The sequence below is a fragment of the Amblyomma mixtum genome, chromosome 2 (assembly GCF_055824585.1).
Source record: "Amblyomma mixtum isolate Tamu chromosome 2, ASM5582458v1, whole genome shotgun sequence".
NCBI lineage: Eukaryota > Metazoa > Arthropoda > Arachnida > Ixodida > Ixodidae > Amblyomma > Amblyomma mixtum.
The window spans coordinates 20,461-41,544 of record NC_143013.1 but is presented as its reverse complement, the minus strand read 5'-3'; the positions used below and the strand labels follow the sequence as shown (position 1 = coordinate 41,544).

Sequence of the window (21,084 nt, the reverse complement as noted above, 5' to 3'; positions counted from 1 at the left end):
AATTCTGTGATAGCGCATACATGTGTTGCTCGATTTCTTTGCCTCAATCTATCGAAAAGGTGAAACAGCTTATTTGCTGCGCTCAAATTTCGCATTAGGAAGTAACGTAATCGTCGGTAATTTTTTTGACTGGGACACACAGTGCTGCTTGATGCGGAATATGCCGAAAAGAATCATAGTTTTGCACGGGCCTACGTACATCCACAAGGATCCATGGTAAAATAAAGAAATCACTGTTAAAGCAATGGAAGCAGTCATTAAGTCATTTACTCTATGGTTTGAGTGCACGAATGCGTTTTCGTATGTATGCACGACTGCCAGCTGTCTAGTGTGGCCTGCTCCAACAAGATTACCGCCAAATGCCATTTGATGAAGATGGCATGCGGCTGGGGCCCAAGGAATGAAAATAAGGCAGGTTACCCAGGTGGAAATTTTAACCAGTTATACTGTTTCCAGCAGGTTTATGGAACATTTTACAGTTGGTTTCAATTGGAACCAAGTGGGAATTATTTGAACGAACCTATAACTTTGTATACTTTCCGAAATGTGGTGCCATCTGGTCAACTACCCCTTTAACAGCCAAAGTCATCAACAAGCTGCTACGATAAAATGGCAGAAAATAGGAAAAAGATTGCTTCGATATTTTCGGCTGACGTGGTTGGTATTGTGTACGCAGCCGGCGTAGGTGCAGTGTTCACCAATGCCAACTGACGAGGTCATCTAATGTTGCCACGTGCGTGTTCTACTCAAAACCGAAATGGATTCGAAACCAAAGAGAATCTGTAAGCAACACCACAGCGTATTTCAGGCCCCTTTTCTGTAAAATAGGGCATTTTTAGGCACCGACGTCGGAAAAAGGCATTTATTTATAGGTACTGACACCCAAAATAGGCATTTATAGGCACTACAAAAACAGTATTAAACATATTGTTAAACCTAATCCGTGCTCATATGTAAAAATGGTACGCCTACGAAGCGTTGAAAAAAATAGGCATTTGCCTAAAATCCGGTCTCTAGTTATAACGCAGGCAACAGCAAGGAAAAGAAGTAATAACGAATGTAAAAAAATAGTCCGCGAATCCGAAACTACAGGTGGAAACAAAAATGGGAACAAAAAAACTATCGCGTGAATTAATGCAGAGCTGAAAAGAGCTAAGCCCGGAGGGAAACGCTGTATGATCATTCAAGAGGAAGCTAGTGCACTTCTATTTGAGGCTACATCAAGTTGTCATAGTACCAGGCAGTATAGAAGTAACAGGGAGATTGTATTTCTGCACCGTGCTGAAGCAGTGCAGAAAACATTCAACATGTAAATCTATACACCAAGATATCAGAGGACGTACATGGTGAGAGTTCCAGTAGCTTTGGGTTTTAGATATAGTGGAAACAAAATTAACTCATAACAGTAGAGACGAGCAAAAGATTATGGTGGCGTAAATTAATGCAGAACGGATAAATAGCACGGACCTTCAGTGATGTACAATATAGCTTAGAATTCAAAAATTAGCCTGGAATGGGGGAAAGACAGAATAGGGGTGGAAATAAAAATAACAAAACACATTAAAAAGCCACTTCTATTTATTAGGCAAGGTGGCATTCGCCGCCGCCCCGATTCAAAGAGGATGCCAATAATTATCTAATTTCCGTCGCATCACGCAATAAAGGTGGCTCAGAGGTAGTGCATTTCAGCAGGAGGATATCGATTCAGTTCGGTAAGGGATGGGATTAATCATTACTGGCCCCTGGTCGATGTGCTTTCCCCACTGAGGGCGCGCCGCCGTAGCTGACTACGCGGCGAGGAGGAGAGGCTTGCCTAGGCGTGCGATTCCAGCGCCAGTAGTGTTCCATTTGGGAAGTTTTCCTTTTTACATATAATTTTATGGGCAAAATTTAACGTAAATGGAACTTTTACGGCCAGGGAATTTCACGAACCGAATTCTCTTTTTCCAGATTGACGGAGTTTTCAATCTGCTGCAGGAAAAAAGGGCCTAAATTAGGGATTTTTGGGCTTTATTTAGGGAATGTTCGATTGCAGCAAAAGTCAAAACATCTACCACGTACGACGTGCAGGGCATCACGGATGTTGCAAATGCTGCACTTACGCGACCCGACCCTAAACGTAGACTAGAGAGGATGCTTCACTCGTGAGGGCAAAGGAGCAGCCGACGAAATGTGTTTTGCAGCCTAGTTGCGAAGTTTAGGCGCCTGATCCTGCGGCCAGTTCCGGAGGCCTCGGAGGCACAAACAGGAAATGTGGGCGCAGGAAATAAGATTACGGAACGTTTGGTTTGTTTTATAGGATTCACATCCCAAAGCGACTCAGGCTATTAGGGACTCTGTATAGTGACAATTTCGTCTATCTGGGGTTCTTTAACGTGCACTGACATCGCAGAGTACACGGGCCTCTAGAAATTCGCCTACATCGAATTGCGAAGACACGAGATCGATCAGGGCAACGGCGGTGCGATGTCGATGCACATTAAAGAACCTCAGATAGTCGAAATTACCCGTGGTCCTCCACTACGGCGTCCCTCATAGCCCGAGTCGCTTTGGGGAAAAACTTTTTCCAATAGCGATATCAGTAGCAGACGGTAGCGCCACCTAAGAGCTGTGCGATTTGGTATGGTCAGCCACCTGTGGTCTCTGAGCGGTTTATGTCAACGCCAAAGGTGGCGCACCAATAAAGATTTTTTTTTTTTACATTTTGTTCGGACTCTGATAACAGATGTTCTCCCGTTGTAAAGGGCGTGACCGCGACATCATCATCATCATCATCGACAGAGGCATCACAAAATCGACGACGAGCTCAAGGTGCAATATCTCGTTTACTACTGTTTGCATTTGCGATTAACGATGCGTGCGGTCTTGGCACGGTCACTGATAAGTAGTCCGCACGGTGTTGAGCGGCCGACTAGTCCACGTTCAGCACGAACATGACGGCTTGGGTGTCGTTGATAACTTCGTTGACGGAGTAGTCGTCGCGGCCTGACACATCCTCGCCTTCCAGCGATGTGACCACTTCGGGCACTACGGCTGCGTCGGCGGCCGTAGTGTAGTTTGGCGCTTCTCTGGACCTCTGGTACAGCACCTGCTTGTAGCTGCTCCGCATGTGGGCGAGGGCCAGGGCGATCAGCGCGCCCACCACGGTCGCCAGGAAGCCGGCCACGGCGATCGAGACCCAGCCGCAGTGAAGAACCGGTTTTCGGGCGCGTTGGTCGCTTGTCGACTACCATTGTGGGAGAAAAGAACACGGTTCATTCAATTCGGCGAGCTCTGCTTCTGTCACAAAGTTCGTGCATGCCTTGCGTTTCTTTTTCTTTTGCGGGCGAAGTGGCCACGGCGCCGGTTGTTCGCAAGCATGTGTCCGCTGATAGAGTTTGACTATTTGCTCCCACTCTAAACCATTAAAAACTCACCAACTGCGCTTTGATATGGTAAGCAGCTGGAATGCGATATTTAATTTGTCTGGGTTGGCTTTCTATTGCATGTCACGGCATGTCTTGAAAACTGCAGCTTCAGGTTTGGGAATAAGTCACTAATGATATTTACTGCTGGCTTTTCCACTGTGAAACCCATACCAGTGATCCCAGGACAACAAAGCACACTTGATACTTACGTCGTCAGTGTTGGTGTAATGGGTGATTTGGGAGAGGTGAAAGGTGCGGTCCACCCGAGGAGAGTCGTCTCCAGGCGGTGACTCAGCCTGCATGCGCAAGAGAGCACACGTATCGACGTATACATATCAGACGCTGCTTCGTTTTGAGAACGCTAATCGGATGTGCCCCACACTATGCCGTGTGATGTCCATGGTTCCTCTGGCGCTCATGAGGCAGCTTCCCAGCGCACGCAGCTAGTTCGCATTCAGAGCGATTTAGAAGGCCTTGCACAGTCATTGCGTGTACAATCGTTAACGGACGAAACCGATCAAGTTTTATTGCGAAAGCAATACTACGCTCATGAACGGCCTTTCGCGTAGCGGCGGCCGGTAGCCACGTTTGACCTTTAGAATGACCTCTGACGTCATACCAGGGTGAGAGATGGGCTACCAAGTCGAGTCGTCGCGCAGCGGCGGCCGGTAGCCACGCGTGACATTTAGAATGACCTCTGACGTCATACCATGCCTAGTGATGTCAGTGTGATGTCATACCAAGGTGAGAGGTGGGCTACCAAGTCGAGTCGTCGCGCAGCGGCGGCCGGTAGCCACGCGTGGGCTGTAGACGCGGCGCACTGCGTTCCTTCTGTTGGAGGCGCTGCGCTTTTGCTTTCGCAACCTACCAGGCTTAACCAAAGCTAAGACCCCACCAATTTTCTTTTTTCAGCTGGATTACTGAACTGGAAATTATGCCGTTCTACCTGGGTACCATTCAATCCCAGATTAAATGACATCTGTTTCCAGCTGGAAAATGCCGGAAATCGTGTCCCACTACTATAGCTCCAGCTGGAAAATTTCCACTTTCAGTTAGCTCCAGTTGGAAAATTTTCACTCACACTTGGCTCCTGCTAGAATCGCTTCCATTCACAGCTGGAAGACACCATTTCCAGTTACATCCAACTAGTGTATCCATCTTCATATGGGCAATGCAAGCGTGTGGTTTTAAGCCCGAAACACTTATAGCTCCCATCCTCGGCAAACTCAGGTGAACATCATCCGGGACCCGCCGTAAACCGGAGAGAGAACATGAAGCGAACTTTCCGAAATTTTCAATCCGAATCGTAATCAGCTCGGCGCATATACTAAAGGCAACCGGCGTGCCGGGAGTGCAAGCTGTGTTATAAAGGCGAAGATCGGGCTCAGCGCTCTGTGTTCTACAGCGATTCCATCTCGTCATCGCGGCGTTACCCATCGTTCGGAAGATTCGGGGCTTCTATAAAAAAATGGAGCGAGGACGACGAAAAGCAGGTGGTCTGGTTCGAGCGCCCGAACAGCACCGCATGATGTTATGGTTCTGTTTGGCTGCAGGCTCTGATAAGCGCGCGTGCGTCCCTGGCCCGTTCTACGCTTCGGCGGGGTCGGCGGCAGAGGTGGTGTGGTGTGGCGTGGCATGACATGGACGAGGACAGCTTTCTGTGGCTACACAGGGGAAGCTACGAGCACGCGCCGCCAGCTTAAACGTCTATATATCTCCCCTTCGTGAGCGCGTGATAAGAGTGCACTTATGGAAGCTTTGCGCCTCGCCCTGCATAGCCACAGAAAGATGTCCCCGGGTGTAGCACCATTTTTAACCCATTCTATAGTCATTGCTACGGCGGTAATGCAAAGCATTCATGTTTACATCTCTCCATAATGAGATACTGCATTTTTTTTTTTTTTTTTTTTTTTTACGGGGAGAGCTGTTTTACGGAGACCCCTCAGAGCCTAGTTTCAGTGCTATCCGACGACATAGCTGGTTCGATGGCAGTGCCATCTCGCGGCCTGAGATAAGTACGAGAAGCAGATGGTGGGAACTAGAATGGGCGCAACTCCAGAACAATCGCGAATCGCGCGGTCTTAGAGCAAACAGGAACAGACAGCCCGCGCGCGTCACCTACATTTCTGCTATGTGGTATATGGTCCAAAGTTCTAGTAATGTTGGTATACGGTCGACGAAGAAGCCTTCGCCTGCCGCAGCTCTCAACAGCGCGAAAGTCGTCGCAGCCGCAGTGAAGCCATTGCGGGGCGCAAAAGCAATAAAGAAAACAAAAAAGTTGCGAAATATTTCCTGTCTTTACTGTACGTACTTAGCACAGCATAGCGCGCCTGTGTATATACTGCAGCTTCCCTGAGCTATGCAAGTAAAGAAAAACAAAGCAGCACAGAACAGCGCGTTAGCAGTGAACCAGCTCTCACCGGGAATTTGTGCAGGCCTAACTAACACTGCTATAGTTTTTGTGACTTTTTCGCCGCGGCGAAGTGTGCATGACGCTGAAGAACACGCAGGTATACCGTGCACGCACGCAGCTTTCAACAGAAGATGTCTCATTTCAGTGTCCAGCAGGCATCACAGTGTCCAATATACTAAAGGCCGAATGATCGGATCATCGCGTTTCACTCGCTGACGACTACGAATTTACGCGCCCCTCGAAGCGCATCCTCAGACTCTGATGGGATGACAGGATCCACCGCTAGAGAAACAGTTAGGCCTACATATATACAGCCGACGAAGGACACGCTTATAAACTATACACCTTTCCAACCTGGGCGCTGCCATGTTGTTTCCGGCGGCGGAACCGGTTTCTAGCAGTCCAGAGAGGAGGCGTTTCGCCGCTTCCACCGTGCTAGCGGGAGGTGCCCACTGCAGTCCAGGGAACAATATGGCAGCGCCCATGGAGCCCTTTTTGGAAAGGGCCTCGTTCCGACAGGAGAATGGCTCCTGCTTGGTTTGCACGTCCGGGCGCACTAGAGTTTGAAATGAAATGAAAAGAAATGAAATGAAATTTATTTCAGCAGAATCGGGGTACATATACTTGGGGATTTTTGTTTTTATATCTGCTGAGGTTCACGAGGCAAAAGGCGTCCATATGGCGCCTGACGGGGCCTCGTGACCTTCACGCACGCTGTGCGGCGAGCAGTGCCAGTATTTGCTGAAGGAGACCTTGTACACTAGAGAAGTCACTTGCGCAGTCTTTTTCAATTCAAAACAAAAAGAAATAAACATAAGTAATAAAAGCAAAAACAGAGCATCGACAAGAAAAAGCCAACAAGACAATCAAAACAAAAGAAAGAAATATACATAAGTAATGAAAGCAAGAACAGAGTATCGACAAGAAAAAGCTAACAGCACAAAACAGTTTCACACATTCTTTGGTGACGTCTCGGGTAACATCAGTTTGAAAACGTTATCTGGGTATAACTCGCCAACAACAACGATTGAAGGCCAGTCCTGGTTCTGAGTTAACATTCGATATGCGCCAGTTCATATTGGTTGCCTTTTTTGTTTTTTATTTCAGGTTTTTCTTTTGAAGTCACGATAAAATGAAAATATGAAAATATTATCGCGACATTTGATAACAATCTGCAACCTTTAGCAGCAGTGCTTCTTTCCCTCGTTTTTTAAAAGAATAGCGTGTTTTAGAATCATTTGAGATGGAATGCAGTTCTGGAAACGTGTTCAGTAATAACGGTAGCTGATAATCTATTGACTCCTCACCGTAGGTTGTTCTAGCGCGTTGTTTCACGTATTTTTCCTCTCTTAACATATGACCACAGTCTGGTCTTCTATATCTCGTAACGAAATTTTGTCCGTGTGATTTTATTTTTAAATACAGGTAGTTTGCCAGACTCTGTTGGAACACATAAGTAATGGGTAATACTTTATATTTTAAAAACAAAGGGAATGCATGTTCATATCGCGATTTATTTGCTATATATCTAATACACTTCTTTTGCAGGCCGTACAGTTTTTCTAAGTTACCCTTACCAGTGCTGCCCCAAACTAGTATGCAGTAGTATAGGCGGGAGAAAATCATTGCGTAATAGAGTTTCTGTTTAAACCAAGCTGGCAAAATAAACCTTAACCTGTTGAGGAGGCCAAGCGTTTTTAAAACGTTTATCCGCAGTTTTGATACGTGATGTGTCCAGCTTAGATGTTCATGGAAGTACACGCCTAGGAACTTATGTACATCCACTCTATTAATTTGATGGCCCTGAAATGTTAACTTCATATTATTGTGAATTAACTTATTCCTTGCTCGGAATATTATATAATTGGTTTTTTCTACATTAAGTGCTAGTTTGTTCGAGGATAACCATGTCGACAGAATACAAAGCCATTACATCATTACAATATCGTTTATATTGTTATTACAATATAATATTATATTGTTTGTTATTACATATTATATTGTTTGTTACAATATAAACTTGATTTAACGTTACCAAACCCAACGTACTGGAGTCGATTCTGCAAATAACTCTTGATTAAACGTAGCGAAGTTCCACGAACACCGTATCTTTCCAGTTTATAGAAAAGAATGTCATGCTTTATGGAGTCAAAGGCCTTCTTGAAAACTAAGAATATGCCTACTGTGTAAAGTTTATTTTCAATGTTCGAAATGATTTTTTCTTTTATGTTTAACAAAGCAGACTCTACTGATTTACTTTTCTGGAACCCGTACTGCTGCGGTTTGATGACGCCCTTGCTGTGTAAGAAGCTACCCAATTTACTGTTGATTACGTGCTCCGCTATCTTTGAAAACATCGGAAGTACGGAAATAGGACGCTAGTTCCCGAAAACGTTCTTGTCGCCTCCCTTGTATACCGCGCAGACGCGGGCAATTTTCATTTTTTCAGGAAACAAACCATCACGCAAGATACAGTTACAGATGTGTGAAAGAGGTAAGCTCAGCAGGTTAGCCACCGCTTTCACTGGACGAGCTGCTATTTCATCGTACCCGATAGCACAGTTGTCCTTGAGACCTTTCAGCACGGATTCAACTTCGTACGGCGTAGTTGGAGACAAAAATATTGTATCTGCCAACCGATCATCAAAATACAATTCAGAGTGGGCGCTATCGCAATTATGCGTAATTCCCGACGTTAGAAAATGAGTATTGAATTTTTCAGCCAATGTGGAGCCTGAATAAGCAATGCCATCAATTATGAGTTCCTGTGGGGCAGTATGCGCATTTTGCGAAAGAAGGGATTTCATTAGAGGCCAAGCTTTTTCAGGGCAGCCGTAAACCGTCGTAAACTTGTTAACATAATATTCTGTACGGGCTTTCTTCAGGTCAGTATTAAGTTTGTTTCTAATCTTCTTATATTGCAGAAATTTACTTACATCTTTAGTCCTGATAAATTCCTGAAATAACCTGTCTCGATTATTTATTCTTTCCAAAAGTTCCCTTGTAATCCATGGCTTTCTTGCTTTGCGACATTTAACGACTTTCTCAACAGGAAATGCTGCTTCATAGAATTTAATTACTTTGTCAACAAAAGTATTGTACGCATCATTGGCATTCTGAATGCTTAAGACTTCACTCCAATCTGTATTTGATAGCATGCTACCGAAAAGAATCATTCCATTTTCGCTAATGCGTCGTCGATGAATCAGAGTTCGAGGCGTCTGATTTTCAATAGGGTGGAAACAGAAAAAAGGCATGTGGTCACTAATACCAGTTGCTAGGACACCTGCACAGACATCTTTTAAACAGCTAGTAAAACACAGGTCAATGAGCGTTTCACTTCTGGTGGTCACACGAGTGGGTGCATCAATAACATTTTTCAGTCCAGCTGAATGCGCTGATTCAAGAAGTGCAACTGATGATGAGTCTTTGCATAATACATTAATGTTGAAGTCTCCCACAATAATGACGGGAAGACCTTTCGATGTGAGATATTCCGTGAAATGCTCAAAAAAGTTCAAGAACACGGGAAGGGATCCGGAAGGCGGGCGGTATAACACTGTTATAATAAAACCTTTGGAATTGATTGTAAGCACTTCGTAGTCAATGGTGACCACAGAGTATTCTTCCAAGACAGTATAACTGAATGTATTACAAATGTATAGTGCTATACCACCACCTCTTTGGCGGTCGCGACAGAGGGCTTCACATCTGTAACCATCAAACTGGACAGCATCATGTTTGTCACTAAACCATGTTTCCGTAAAGCACAAAACGCTAAATTCATGTTTCAGGGATGTTAAATAGCTAATTACTTCTAGTTGTTTATTACGCAAGCTTTGCGTGTTCAGGTGAAAAACTGAAAGGAATCTACGCAGTGGGTGTAGATGGATGAGAGCATCAGCGAATGCCTGTCCGTTATAGTAGCCGTATTGCGGGAAGGCTGTGACATGGGTCAAAGGCATTAACAGGGAATTTGCGTCTTTCAGTTGATCTTGCTGAGATCATCTTCAGTCTTTATCAGAATGGCGAGCTCACCTGCCCTTTTCCTAACATAGATTCTTCCGTTCCTCTGCCAAGAAAATTCATACGACTTCTCGGTCGCCCTTGTTTTGACTAGCCAAAAGAGCTTCTTATTTTGCGGGCTCAAGTTATCGAACAGTCTGATGCCTGGTACTTTTGTCCTCAAGAGTGATCGTTTATCATCCCATTGGTTTTTCAGCGTACGTGAAGAAAACCGCACTAGCACTGGAGGGACTTTGTCAGGTTTGCAAGGGAGTCTGTGAATTGCCTCTACGTCTCGCGTTGTTACTTCCGGGATTTCCAGTTTCCGTGCGATAGTGTTTAGTTTTGCCAGCAAATTTTCATCTTCTGTATGTTCCATGCCATGAATTTCCAGGTTCTGTCTACGGCTATACTGATCCAGATCGTTTATCTCTCTTTTCAGTTCTTTAATTTCTTGAAGGGATGCATCCGACTCGACTTTGTCTACCCTTTCCCTCAGTTCAGTTATCTCTGTTTGTTGGGCTGTGACGAGCTCTACTACGCTATCATATTTGTCCGATAAGAACTTGACATTCTTTTCAATTGCTTCCACAGTTTCTTTCATGGTCATAAGTTTCTCGATTTTGCTCAGGAGGGGGAGAAGGGCTCCAATTTTCTTGTTCATATTGGCTAGCCTCGCCACAATGTCAACATCATAGTCATGTTTAGCCTTTCCAGTGTTCTGGCTACCTCTTAACTTCGAGGCTTTGCATGTTGGACACAGCCATGACCTTCCTATGTCAGGCTTGGCCTTTACGGCTGCCTCTCCCACTCCTGCGCAACTCCCGGCATGGTATGTGAAAGCACACTCAGAACAGCTTATGGCAGTGGAATCTTTCTTGATGGCTACGTGACATGCCAGACAGATATCAGCAATGTCCTCATCAGACATCACGCCAAGTACACCACTAACAATGGCAACAGCAGCAGCAGCGGCAAAAAAAAAAAAAAAACTATTGCTTGAATTCTTACGGTAGACAAAAAATACAACTAACCTGTAACAGCAAGACGAGGGATTAAACGGTGGAAGGAACTGCCGCCACTGCTGCGTGCTATGTGGCCGCGCCGGGGGCAGAGCTGTCTTCTTATAGTCTTGTCCGGTGGTGACGTAGCGCTTGCTTCCCTTCTAGCGCAGCTATTTGTCGATGGCCTGCCAGCTGATTATGCGTGCACGTGGTCAGAAGTCTGTAACAGCAAGACGAGGGATTAAACGGTGGAAGGAACTGCCGCCACTGCTGCGTGCTATGTCAATGGCTTTGTATTCATTACAATAATGAATAAGTTTGCTGAATGCAAGCAGTACAGCTAGCCTGCGGCGCAATTTTTTATAGATTAATAACTTCTGCGTTACCTTGCGGTCATCGTGGCCTTCTGCGACCGACGACTTGTCCCCACCGCCGCTTCCTTTGGGTCCTGCGCTCATAGCAGTGCGCGCTGTTGGCGGCCGAAAATATCCACGTCCTGGCGCTGCTCGTTCTCGGTCCTTCTCGTTCCTAGTCCGGCGCGCGATGCTAACTCGCGAGCTCGCGAGGTGAATTCTTCCTCTTCACGAGAACCCGACGAGCCGTTCGTGCTTACTTTGCCTTTCTGAAGGCTGTAGATGCCCTTTCTCTCACTGAATTTTTCAAGGGCTTTACATAACGAAATATCTCTAATTGCGCTTGCAAAATTAACGCAACTGTGACGAATATACATTGCAAATTACCACAAATTTAGCGTATACTGTGTACAAAAATGCGCTCACCCTTGAGAAGTGGTTAAATTGTTTTGAAATTAATTAGAATTTTTGTGAGACATTGATTCCATTAGGGAAAAATCCTAATTTATAATGTATGTCCTTAATTCATTACACTGCAAAACTTCCAGTACAGAAAATTAAATATATCCCTTCGCTGATCATTAAGACGGGACACTGACAGATGATGGCCGCCACTTCACTTCCAGAGATGGACTGAAAGTTTGGGCAGCTCTTGCACGTTCTTTTTTTATCATGGTGTCTCTCTGCAGGCCTGACTTTCCTTCATGTGCGATGGGCATCTGGCATCCTTTTCACAAATCCTTCGACTAGAGAGCCAACAAATTCTAGAAGTGGAAAGAATCAAGATCTTAGGGCTAATCAAGAACAACAAAGGGAACTGAGAAATAATTTGGAAGCTAAACACTACTACGTATCAAGCAGCATGCATGATCAGGCGGGTGTCAGGCTAGAAATTCAGGGTCAAGGAGAAATAAGTTCTAAGACAAGTCGTCTTCATCACCAGCAGGGTCGCATGCTCATCACACCTAAGCTGAAAGAAGACTGAGAAAGAAAAAGTAGACACAATTTTTTTTTATTCGAAATGTTTGCCATTAGGCATAATGTAAAAGGGAAAGAAAGTTATAAGAAGGAGTGTAAACAAGCCTCGCTTAAAAAGTGGCAAAAGTTCACGATAAAGCGATTATCATGAGTCCACTTGCGATAGTCGCCTGCAAGGTCCCATCGCAGGCCTACCTTCTTTTGGAAGCGTCGTTTCACGGAAGCTGTAGCCGGGAAAGTCCACAGCAAGTGTTTTTCATCACACTGCTCTGGCGCAGCACCACAATGGGGACACTTGTCAGTCACTTCGAAACGTCTGTCACGCCACCGATGACGCACAGAAGGAGTCAGAGCCGCTCCTGCCCGAATCCGGCGCACAGATACCTCCTCCTCCCGAGTGAGACTCCGGGGGAGAGGGTACGAACACGGAGGAATTAGAGCGCGTGTTCGCTGACGCAAAGCCTGTTTCTCGGAAACATGGGACAGGAACGGATCTTCCCCTTCCCCTCTTCCCCAAGTAGACACAATTATACGGAAAGCGGCCGAGAAAGCACTATACTATATGCTTCCCAGCCAACGCCAGCACTGCTAAACTCATGAAAATGGGAGTTCACAGCAGCCTAGATGAAATAATTGAGGCAAAACCTCGTAGCACGCTTCCATGTTATCTAACATAAAACCGGCCGTCGAGTACTCGAACACCTCCGCATGAAGTGTCAACCCACATACTTGCAGAGAAGCGACATGGACCCAAACCATCTCAGTTCGGCCGCTCTCTAGGAGCATGCACCCCGAGTTCCACAGCAGCAGATTAGCCAGTGCGAAAGCTATGCGGGAAACGTGGGGCTCCTTAGTATATGTAGACGCAGCCGGAACCATCTAAAGGGCCATGACTCTGGCCTACGCGGCGGCTCTGCCAGCAAACCAACACAATGCTAGCAAGCTCAGACAATACATCAAGACAACACATCCTAGTTCAACGCGGGGCTTAGTGAGCTAGTGATGGGGCTGCAGACTTCGCGCCACTCCAGGTGCCGCTTCTACGCTGCCGATAGACCGCCACTGCGCAGCGTTTAGGACGCGGCTCCCCAGACACGTTCCAGAAAAACTACAGCGGCTGTGCCGGGCCGCCCACACCACGACTTGCGCTCCCGCTCTGAACTCTCCCGCTACTCTTAAAGGTGCACTGAAGAGGATTCTGAACTTGTCTTTTTGCCGCGGGAACTCGATCTACACGGTCCTAGCATTCTTAGAAACAGTGACTTATTGCCCTGTGTGGCCGATTTCCCCAATTAAATCGAATTAACGTCCGGCTCCCGCCCTTTTTTTTTGAATTCTGCCTCGTACGATGGGCGGAGTCGACCAACGCGTGAAGTTCCTTTCAGCCGGCTCCGTGGAGGCTTTGCTTTCGCTTTATTTTCTTTTTCAGGTTTCCATGAATAAATAGTTTCATTCGCAGATAATATAACCGCAAAATAAGCCCGCAGAAATAAAAATACGCGCGGACTATTTGCTACTACGGACTACTACGTATTACTCCGCCGATGGCAGAGCGGCAATCCGCCACGGGACTGGGTGAAAGGCACTCCACGCGTTGGTCGACTCCGCCCACCGTACGAGGCAGAATTAAAAAAAAAGGGCGGGAGCCGGACGTTAATTCGATTTAATTTGGGAAATCGGCCATACAGGGCAATAAGTCGCAGTTTCTAAGAATGCTAGGAACGTGTAGATTGAGTTCCCGCGGCAAAAAGACAATTTCAGATTCCTCTTCAGTGCACCTTTAATCACATTCTCCTTATATGCCCTGTGGACCCTCCCCCGCGGAGCCCCGAGCTCCTTACCACTTGGAAGGAATGGGAAATTCTGCTGCGCTCGACGGACTCAGTCAGGCAGAAGATAACCACTGACCGGGCCGCCCACGTCATGGAACTCCATGAACTCAAGAACGTTTAGCGCAGCGGGGTCGTGCGGGGACCCAGGGACCTACGTGTCCCAAATCCCATGGTCAATAAAGTTATTTCTCTCCCTCTCTCTCCGCCGGTGCGTCGCTCGCTTGGCCAGCCGCCTCCGAAATCATGCGCATGCTCCCCTAGCTGCCGACAAAAACTTACCGGGCGTGCGCAGTGGTATTGCATGCTCCCACGAACCTAAGTGACGCCCGTGCGTTCGTCCCGCGCGGCCTTTTGCAGGAAGGGGGAGGAGGTTGTTATGGGACTTAATAGGTTACATCGCTTCATCTACGGTAATAGGCAACCAAACGAGCTCGCAAAGTTTAAGCAGACCAGAAGCAAACGGCTCCCGAGTTCTACGGTGTAGGGTCACCTGAGAGCAGTGCAGTCGCCTAAGCTGGTTTGACGGCTGCCCGTGCCACTTCCTGTCCATTACTGTCGCTTGCACTACTATGAGAAATAGCATATAATGAAGATACGTAAGCATGGCGCCATGTTTATAGTTCATTTCTGTTGGGAGGAAGGCTTTTACTCCCTGGAGCTCTTATAAACCTCCCTTTTCCAAGAAAGTTAACGAGATACTCCGCACTGGCGGAGTATAAAAAAAAAAAAAACACCGTATGGACGTGAGGTCGTCATGTACTACCATTTGGGCTTGCTTTTTTTTTTTAATACAAGAGACGTTTTGATGTGCTTAATTAGCAAAAGAAAATCTATTTTAATATGTCCTTAATTCCGCCTCCACAGTGCAGCTCGCGTGTGTGTCGTCAGTGGCGAGCGTCGTGGGTGGCCCCACTACACGGCTGCTCGTGTACTTCTGTCGGAACACACATGCAGCTCCGAGAAAGCCGCCAGAGGTGTTTTCTACTTCTGCGTGCACGTAATGAGAAAACAGGAGCTCTAAAAGGAGAACGACTGGCCTGGTTCTCACACAGCGAAATGTACAGAGTGGAGCCGTAAATAGTTGATCGCGTTCTTTTAAAATGTAGCTTACAAGGCCATCAGCGAGGCAGCGAGTTACGTTTGTCGCATTAAAAAATCGACAAGGACGAGAAAAATCATATTGGTTGAATTAAAAAAAGACGCCCGAGCAGGGGCTCGAACCCTGGACCGTTAGGTTAAAAGCCTAACGCTCTACCGACTGAGCTACCCGGGCTTTTTTTTTTATTTATACGCACATGAACACCGAATTTATCTAGGAAAACAGACAATATGAGTGGCGAAGTTTAATATGTGAACCAACTGCCTATGTGCTGAACCACTGCCTCCTCTAGAAAGAGGAGGCAATGGCCGAACGAGCAGCTTTTTCGATGCCGCGAAAGCGCGTTATTAATTCGCATAGAATGCATTTGTGTTGGCTGTTTGCCAGTAGTCCAGCCGCGTTGCATGGCTTTGTCAATAGCGTGGAGAAGAAAGTACGTGGCGATGGGCGAAATTATTTTATAATAGTTGTTGACACAACCATCATCCTCGGTCCGTTTGCTAGTCCGTCAACCGGAGGGACTCAGAGGAGGTATATAGTATAATGCAGCGTTTCACTTAAATTGATTTAATTGCTAGAACTGTCCGTACGGTCGTGTCCAATGCTGGAACATCTTTGACAGTATTATATGAAGGACAGCTCGACCCCACTACATTGCGTTAAGCTTGTAATTCATAAGAAGGCCTGGAAGAAGGCCTGGTTATCCAGCTGCATGCCACTGCCGGTGGGCATGCAGGCTGTGTCGTGCGGCTCCGCGTGGGACGTAGACTCGGTCATCTGGGCTAGAAGCCAAGCAGTCCTTGAACACGCAAGCTCGAGGCACCTCTCTGGCCGCCTACAAAACCATGATGCTTCTCATATGCAACCTCATTCACAGTATCCCGTGATGTCAATCGAACACGCTGCTATGCACTGTAGGTGACTGTAAGATAGTGCGTTCTTTGAGAATATATGCAAGACATGGTCAGCTTTAAAGTAAGTCACTATAACTGAATTACATATGTATTCCAATCATTCCTGTGTGAGTATAACGAGGGTGAGAAGTGTATTTTCAATCACATCTTTTTGAAGTCCCGCCAATCTGTTAGAGCAGCCGCTGAGCCAACTCATCGGTCAAGCAAGATAAGTCAAGCCAAGTCGAAAGTAAAGTCATTCAAAACCAACAGCGCGGAGCTCGGAGCACGCTGCCGTACCTGTTTGACATGGCAGATGTTGGTGCAGACGTAAGTGCTCCGAAAAGGGCACGGATAGGCTTTGAACAAGATGTCGCCATTACAGAATACGTTGGAACGCACAAGGGCTTCTACGGCGTACTGAAACAGAGGTAAGGTGACCAGCGATCGGTGCGGCAAAGCTGCGGTTTAGGATCTCAAGCCTGTTCGTGTTGGTCTCTTGGTCCCCTGTTGCCAGTGGGCACGACAGATTTCTTCGAAAACCGGATAGAGTTAATTTGGCTTCTGCACAGAATTGATGGGCTATGGGAATCCGCACTGTTTTATTACAGTCGTGTGCGTCTGAGTGGATGCTTCCCAGGCTGGTGGAATGTTTGGCAGAGGAATGTTTTACTAAGGGAAGACGCATGCTTGGAGGTCGTACCGTGAAGTTTCTTCGGTTGTTTTTGGGCCACACCTCGCCCAACCATCACCTAGAGCTGCAGCCCTGTCAACCCACTACCAGATCATGCACGAGACGTGCAATAAAAAAAAAATATGTGTCACCTTTCAGATGCTTTAAACTGAGTGCATTTTGGGCTCTCAGTTGGACTCTTGACGAAGTCCCTTTTCCCGTATGTTATGACAGAGTCGTGCTCACCCCCATGAACATTAGATTAGTAAGGCTTTTTGACGGGCTAGTTGGCATATATTCATATTTGAAATATATATTTGAAATGCGCTTCTTTCCTGTCATCTCTATCCTTTTTCCTGTGAACGTCTTTTTAGCGCACAGCCTTTCAAATATGAACATTACGCTAGGTTAGGTCAGGTCAGGTTAGCTTAGGTTGGGTTGGGTTGTGTTAGGTTATGTCAGGTTAGGTTGGGTTGGGTTACGTTAGGTTAGGCTATGTTAGGCAAGCTTAGGTTAGGCTAGGCTAGGTTAAGTTAGGTTAGGCTAGGTTAGGTTAGGTTAGGTCAAGCTAGGTTAGGTTAGGTTAGGCCAGGGAGGGTTAGGTTAGGTTGGGTTGGGTTGGGTTAGGTTAGGTTGGGTTGGGTTGTGTTAGGTTGGGTTAGGTTATGTCAGGTTAGGTTGGGTTGGGTTACGTTAGGTTAGGCTAGGTTAGGCAAGCTTAGGTTAGGTTAGGTCAGGGATAGGTTAGGGTTAGGTTAGGTTGGGTTGGGTGAGGTTGGGTTAGGTGAGGTTGGGTTGGATTAGGTTGGGTTAGGTTAGGTTGGGTTATGTTAGGTTAAGTTAGGTTGGGTTGGGTTAGGTTAGGTTAGGTTAGGTCAGGTCAGGTATTTTGCTGTTTCGAGTTCAATGTTCACTTAGGTCGGAAGTACTCGAATATTCAACGCAGTACATTACCTTTCGGAAGTACTTCGCAGTCAGCGCCATAGTAGGCCCTAGCACAGAGGCACTTTACGGCTTTCTCGGAATCGGCGGTCGGTAGCGAACCCCGCGCGGAAGCACCACTTGCGACCGCGTTTCCCGCCGACGCCAGCGGGTAGTAGTGGGCGCTCATGTCCGCGTTCTCCAGCAGCGGCAGGTGGAAGATGTCGGCGGCGATGTCGCGGTACGAGGCGTCCCGGTTGTGGCCGTCGCCGCCGCAGTGCTGGCACAGGTCCGTCCACAGGCCCCCGCCGTGCCGCGCACGGGACGTGGTTCCCGAGTTCACCGCCGCCAGCAGGAGTACGAGCACGTTGAACGCTATGAAGCAGCCCACGATGACCCGGATGCGGCGCACGCTGCAGCACCAGGCCGGCAGGCTCACCTCAGCCTGGGGCTGCTTCTCCCACCGCCCGTGGATGCATTCTCCGAGCCGTAGTGCCCTGCCAACGACGCGGGCGCGCATGTGATCAGTTGCTGAGCAGGGTGCGCGAGTGAGCTTGCACTACGAAGCGTTCAAGTTACGAAAAATTTGCTGTGATGACACAGCGAAGAGAACTAGAAAAAAATCTCTGCCTCTCCCGTAACCGAGAGTAGAGTAGGCATGAAATGTTTACAGGCATAACACCTTGGCAGTGCGGGCTTAGGTAGGCAGCCGCGACCCGTGGCGGCCTGTCGCTTTCGGGAGCGGCCGCATAATCATGGCGTGTTCGGCATGTTTTTGTAGACCTCCTCATCCCGCCCCTTTACATTACTGTAATTGTTAGCGCCTGTACTTGTTTTCCTTGTTCGAGCCGCTATTGACATTTTGCTATCTTGCATCCACTACTGCGTGGGTTAAAAAAGGGGGTTATATCTACAAATAAATAAATAAATAGATTTTGAGTTGAAAAGTATTGACCTACATTAACCGGCGGCTGTGAGCCGGCCGTGAGTTGGTTTCCATCACAGGGCACAAGCTGTTTCCAGTACAGCGGTGTTCAGAATAAAGGGGATCAGATCAGAATAAAGATCAGATCAGAATAAAGGGGACCGTGTCGCAGAAAATGCGCTCGTTGAGCGTTAGAGACGATCCACAAAAAAATCCCCACCTAGGAGGCAGGTGGGCTACCTAACCTTGAGTCATCACCACAACCTGAAATTGTGAGCAAATTGCTCGGCAAGAGAAGTTATGTTTCGAGCAGTTATGTGGACTGGAGAGGTAGCTTCGCCTGCAAGCTCCTCCAAACAGGCAGCCTTTTTGGTGGCACGTAGGTTAGGTTAGGTTACGTTAGGTTACGTTAGGTTACGTTAGGTTAGGTTAGGTTAGGTTAGGTTGGGTTGGGTTAGGTTAGGTTAGGTTAGGTTAGGTTAGGTAGGTTAGGTCAGGTCAGGTCAGGTTAGGTCAGGTTAGGTGTCGGCATAGGTTAAGTGGTTATGGCACTCGGCTGCTGACCCGAAAGGACTGGGTTAGATCCCGGTTGCTGCAGTCGAATTTCAATGGAGGCGGAGCTCTCGAGGTCTGTGTACTGCACCCAGTCATTGAACGGTAAAGAACCCCAGGTGGTCGGAAATTCTGGAACTCTGTACTGTGGGATCCCTTATAACATTATTCACTCCGGGACATTAAACCCCCATACTCCAAACTTTAAATTAGGTTATAGTCCTGTCACACTAGCAATTGTAATATACACTTAATGTCATGAATGTGCTGCAACACGGGAACATTTATTGTCATTAGGTTCGAATGACATTAGCCATCAAATCAGTTTGGGAAACTCATCCGCATTAGATGTCAATCCGAAGGTCTTCTGTGGACACCTAATATGCATCAGGAAGAAGCTACGCGATGGAATAATTTGCTCACCGCCAATGTCGGAAATTGTATTTATTAAGTTCTGCTAAAGAAATGTTAATTTCTGTGTGAACCTATTCACGCTAGAGGCTGTCGCGGACTCTCTGTCTGTGCAGCAGCCAACGGCAGCGGCCGAGCGTCAAGCAGCGCCTTTCTCGCGACCCTGGATCATTTAGGGTTGCGTGTTTTTTGCTGTTTCGAGTTCGATGTTCACTTAGCTCGGAAGTACTCAAATATTCAACGCAGCACTTTACATTTCGGAAGTATCCCGCACTCATCGCCATAGTAGGCCCTAGCACTAAGGCACTTTCCGGCTTTCTCGGAATCGGCGGTCGGTAGCGAACCCCGCGCGGAAGCACCACTTGCGACCGCGTTTCCCGCCGACGCCAGCGGTGGGTGGTGGTGGTGAAAACATTTATTTCGAATGAACTGGAGGTATGTTTGGATCAGCCCGTAAGGGACCGATCCTTACAAACACTAGGTGGAGGTCCCTAGTATGGGACCCCAGTGGCGGTTGCCGCCGCCCGGGCGCGCCCGACTAAGGCTTGTTGGGCCTGTAAGTCGTGGCAGCCGAGCAGGGTCGCCTCCCAGTCCTCCCGGGTTGGGTTGGGGATGGGGGGAATAGCGGGGTTGGAGGGGCAGGCCCACACCATGTGATAAGTGTCAGAAGACACTGCACTACAGTGTGGGCAGCTGCCTTAGCGGCAGCTAAGGCAGCTGCCCAGGGGTCAAAATGTTTTAGCGCTGCCGGGCACAGCAAAGTATTGGTGAGAAGGAGGAGAAGGAGCCGCTCATCCGCCTTCTTCAGGCCTTTACATGGGCTAGGGTAAAGGCGATGACAATTTTGATAATATGTTGTAATATCTTTGAATGTATAGACCGGATTAAAATCGGGTTCCTGATCGGATGGGGAGGAGAAAACAGCCCGGTGAGAGAGCGCGCGGGCGGCTGCGTCTGCTGCCTCGTTTCCTGCCAACCCCTGATGAGCAGGGGCCCATATGAGGTAACGGTGTGCGGGGTCCGTATCATGTATGCTATTTTGATATATTCGATAGGCTAGGAAGGGAGTGCAGCCTTGTTCGACGTTCCGACAGGCCCCTCGCGAGTCGGTGATTATGTATTTTGAATTGGAATGTGAGGCCGCGAGAGCAATCGCGACCTCTTCTGCTTGTGTTGCACTGCGAGCTCTAAAAGTTAGGCCGTTAACTGTGTTGCTGTAGTAGTGGGCGCTCATGTCCGCGTTCTCCAGCAGCGGCAGGTGGAAGATGTCGGCGGCGATGTCGCGGTACGAGGCGTCCCGGCTGTGGCCGTCGCCGCTGCAGTGCTGGCACAGGTCCGTCCACAGGCCTCCGCCGTGCCGCGCACGGGACATATGGAGCCCGAGTTGACCGCCGCCAGCAGGAGTACGAGCACGTTGAACGCTATGAAGCAGCCCACGATGACCCGGATGCGGCGCACGCTGCAGCACCAGGCCGGCAGGCTCACCTCCGCCTGGGGCTGCTTCTTCCCACCGCCCGTGGCGGCACTCTCCGAGCCGTAGTGCCCTGCCAACGACGCGGGCGCGCATGTGAGCAGTTGCTGAGCAGGGTGCGCGAATGAGCTTGCACTACGGAGCGTT

General features: G+C 47.8%; 1 protein-coding gene and 1 non-coding gene across 2 annotated transcripts; both read right to left on the bottom strand.

Annotated features, from left to right (window-relative positions):
* Positions 1-2,911: 2,911 nt before the first annotated feature.
* Positions 2,912-11,287, bottom strand: LOC149358189 (uncharacterized). The gene is made up of 3 exons (XM_089568794.1): positions 11,216-11,287; positions 3,617-3,703; positions 2,912-3,226 (listed from the first exon to the last, which is right to left on the bottom strand). Exons 1-3 carry the CDS (start codon positions 11,285-11,287, stop codon positions 2,912-2,914), a joined length of 474 nt encoding a protein of 157 aa, XP_089424920.1.
* Positions 11,288-15,192: 3,905 nt separating this feature from the next.
* TRNAK-UUU (transfer RNA lysine (anticodon UUU)) lies at positions 15,193-15,265 on the bottom strand. The gene has a single exon. It is a non-coding gene; the product is annotated as a tRNA-Lys (tRNA).
* Between the last annotated feature and the right edge of the window lie 5,819 nt (positions 15,266-21,084).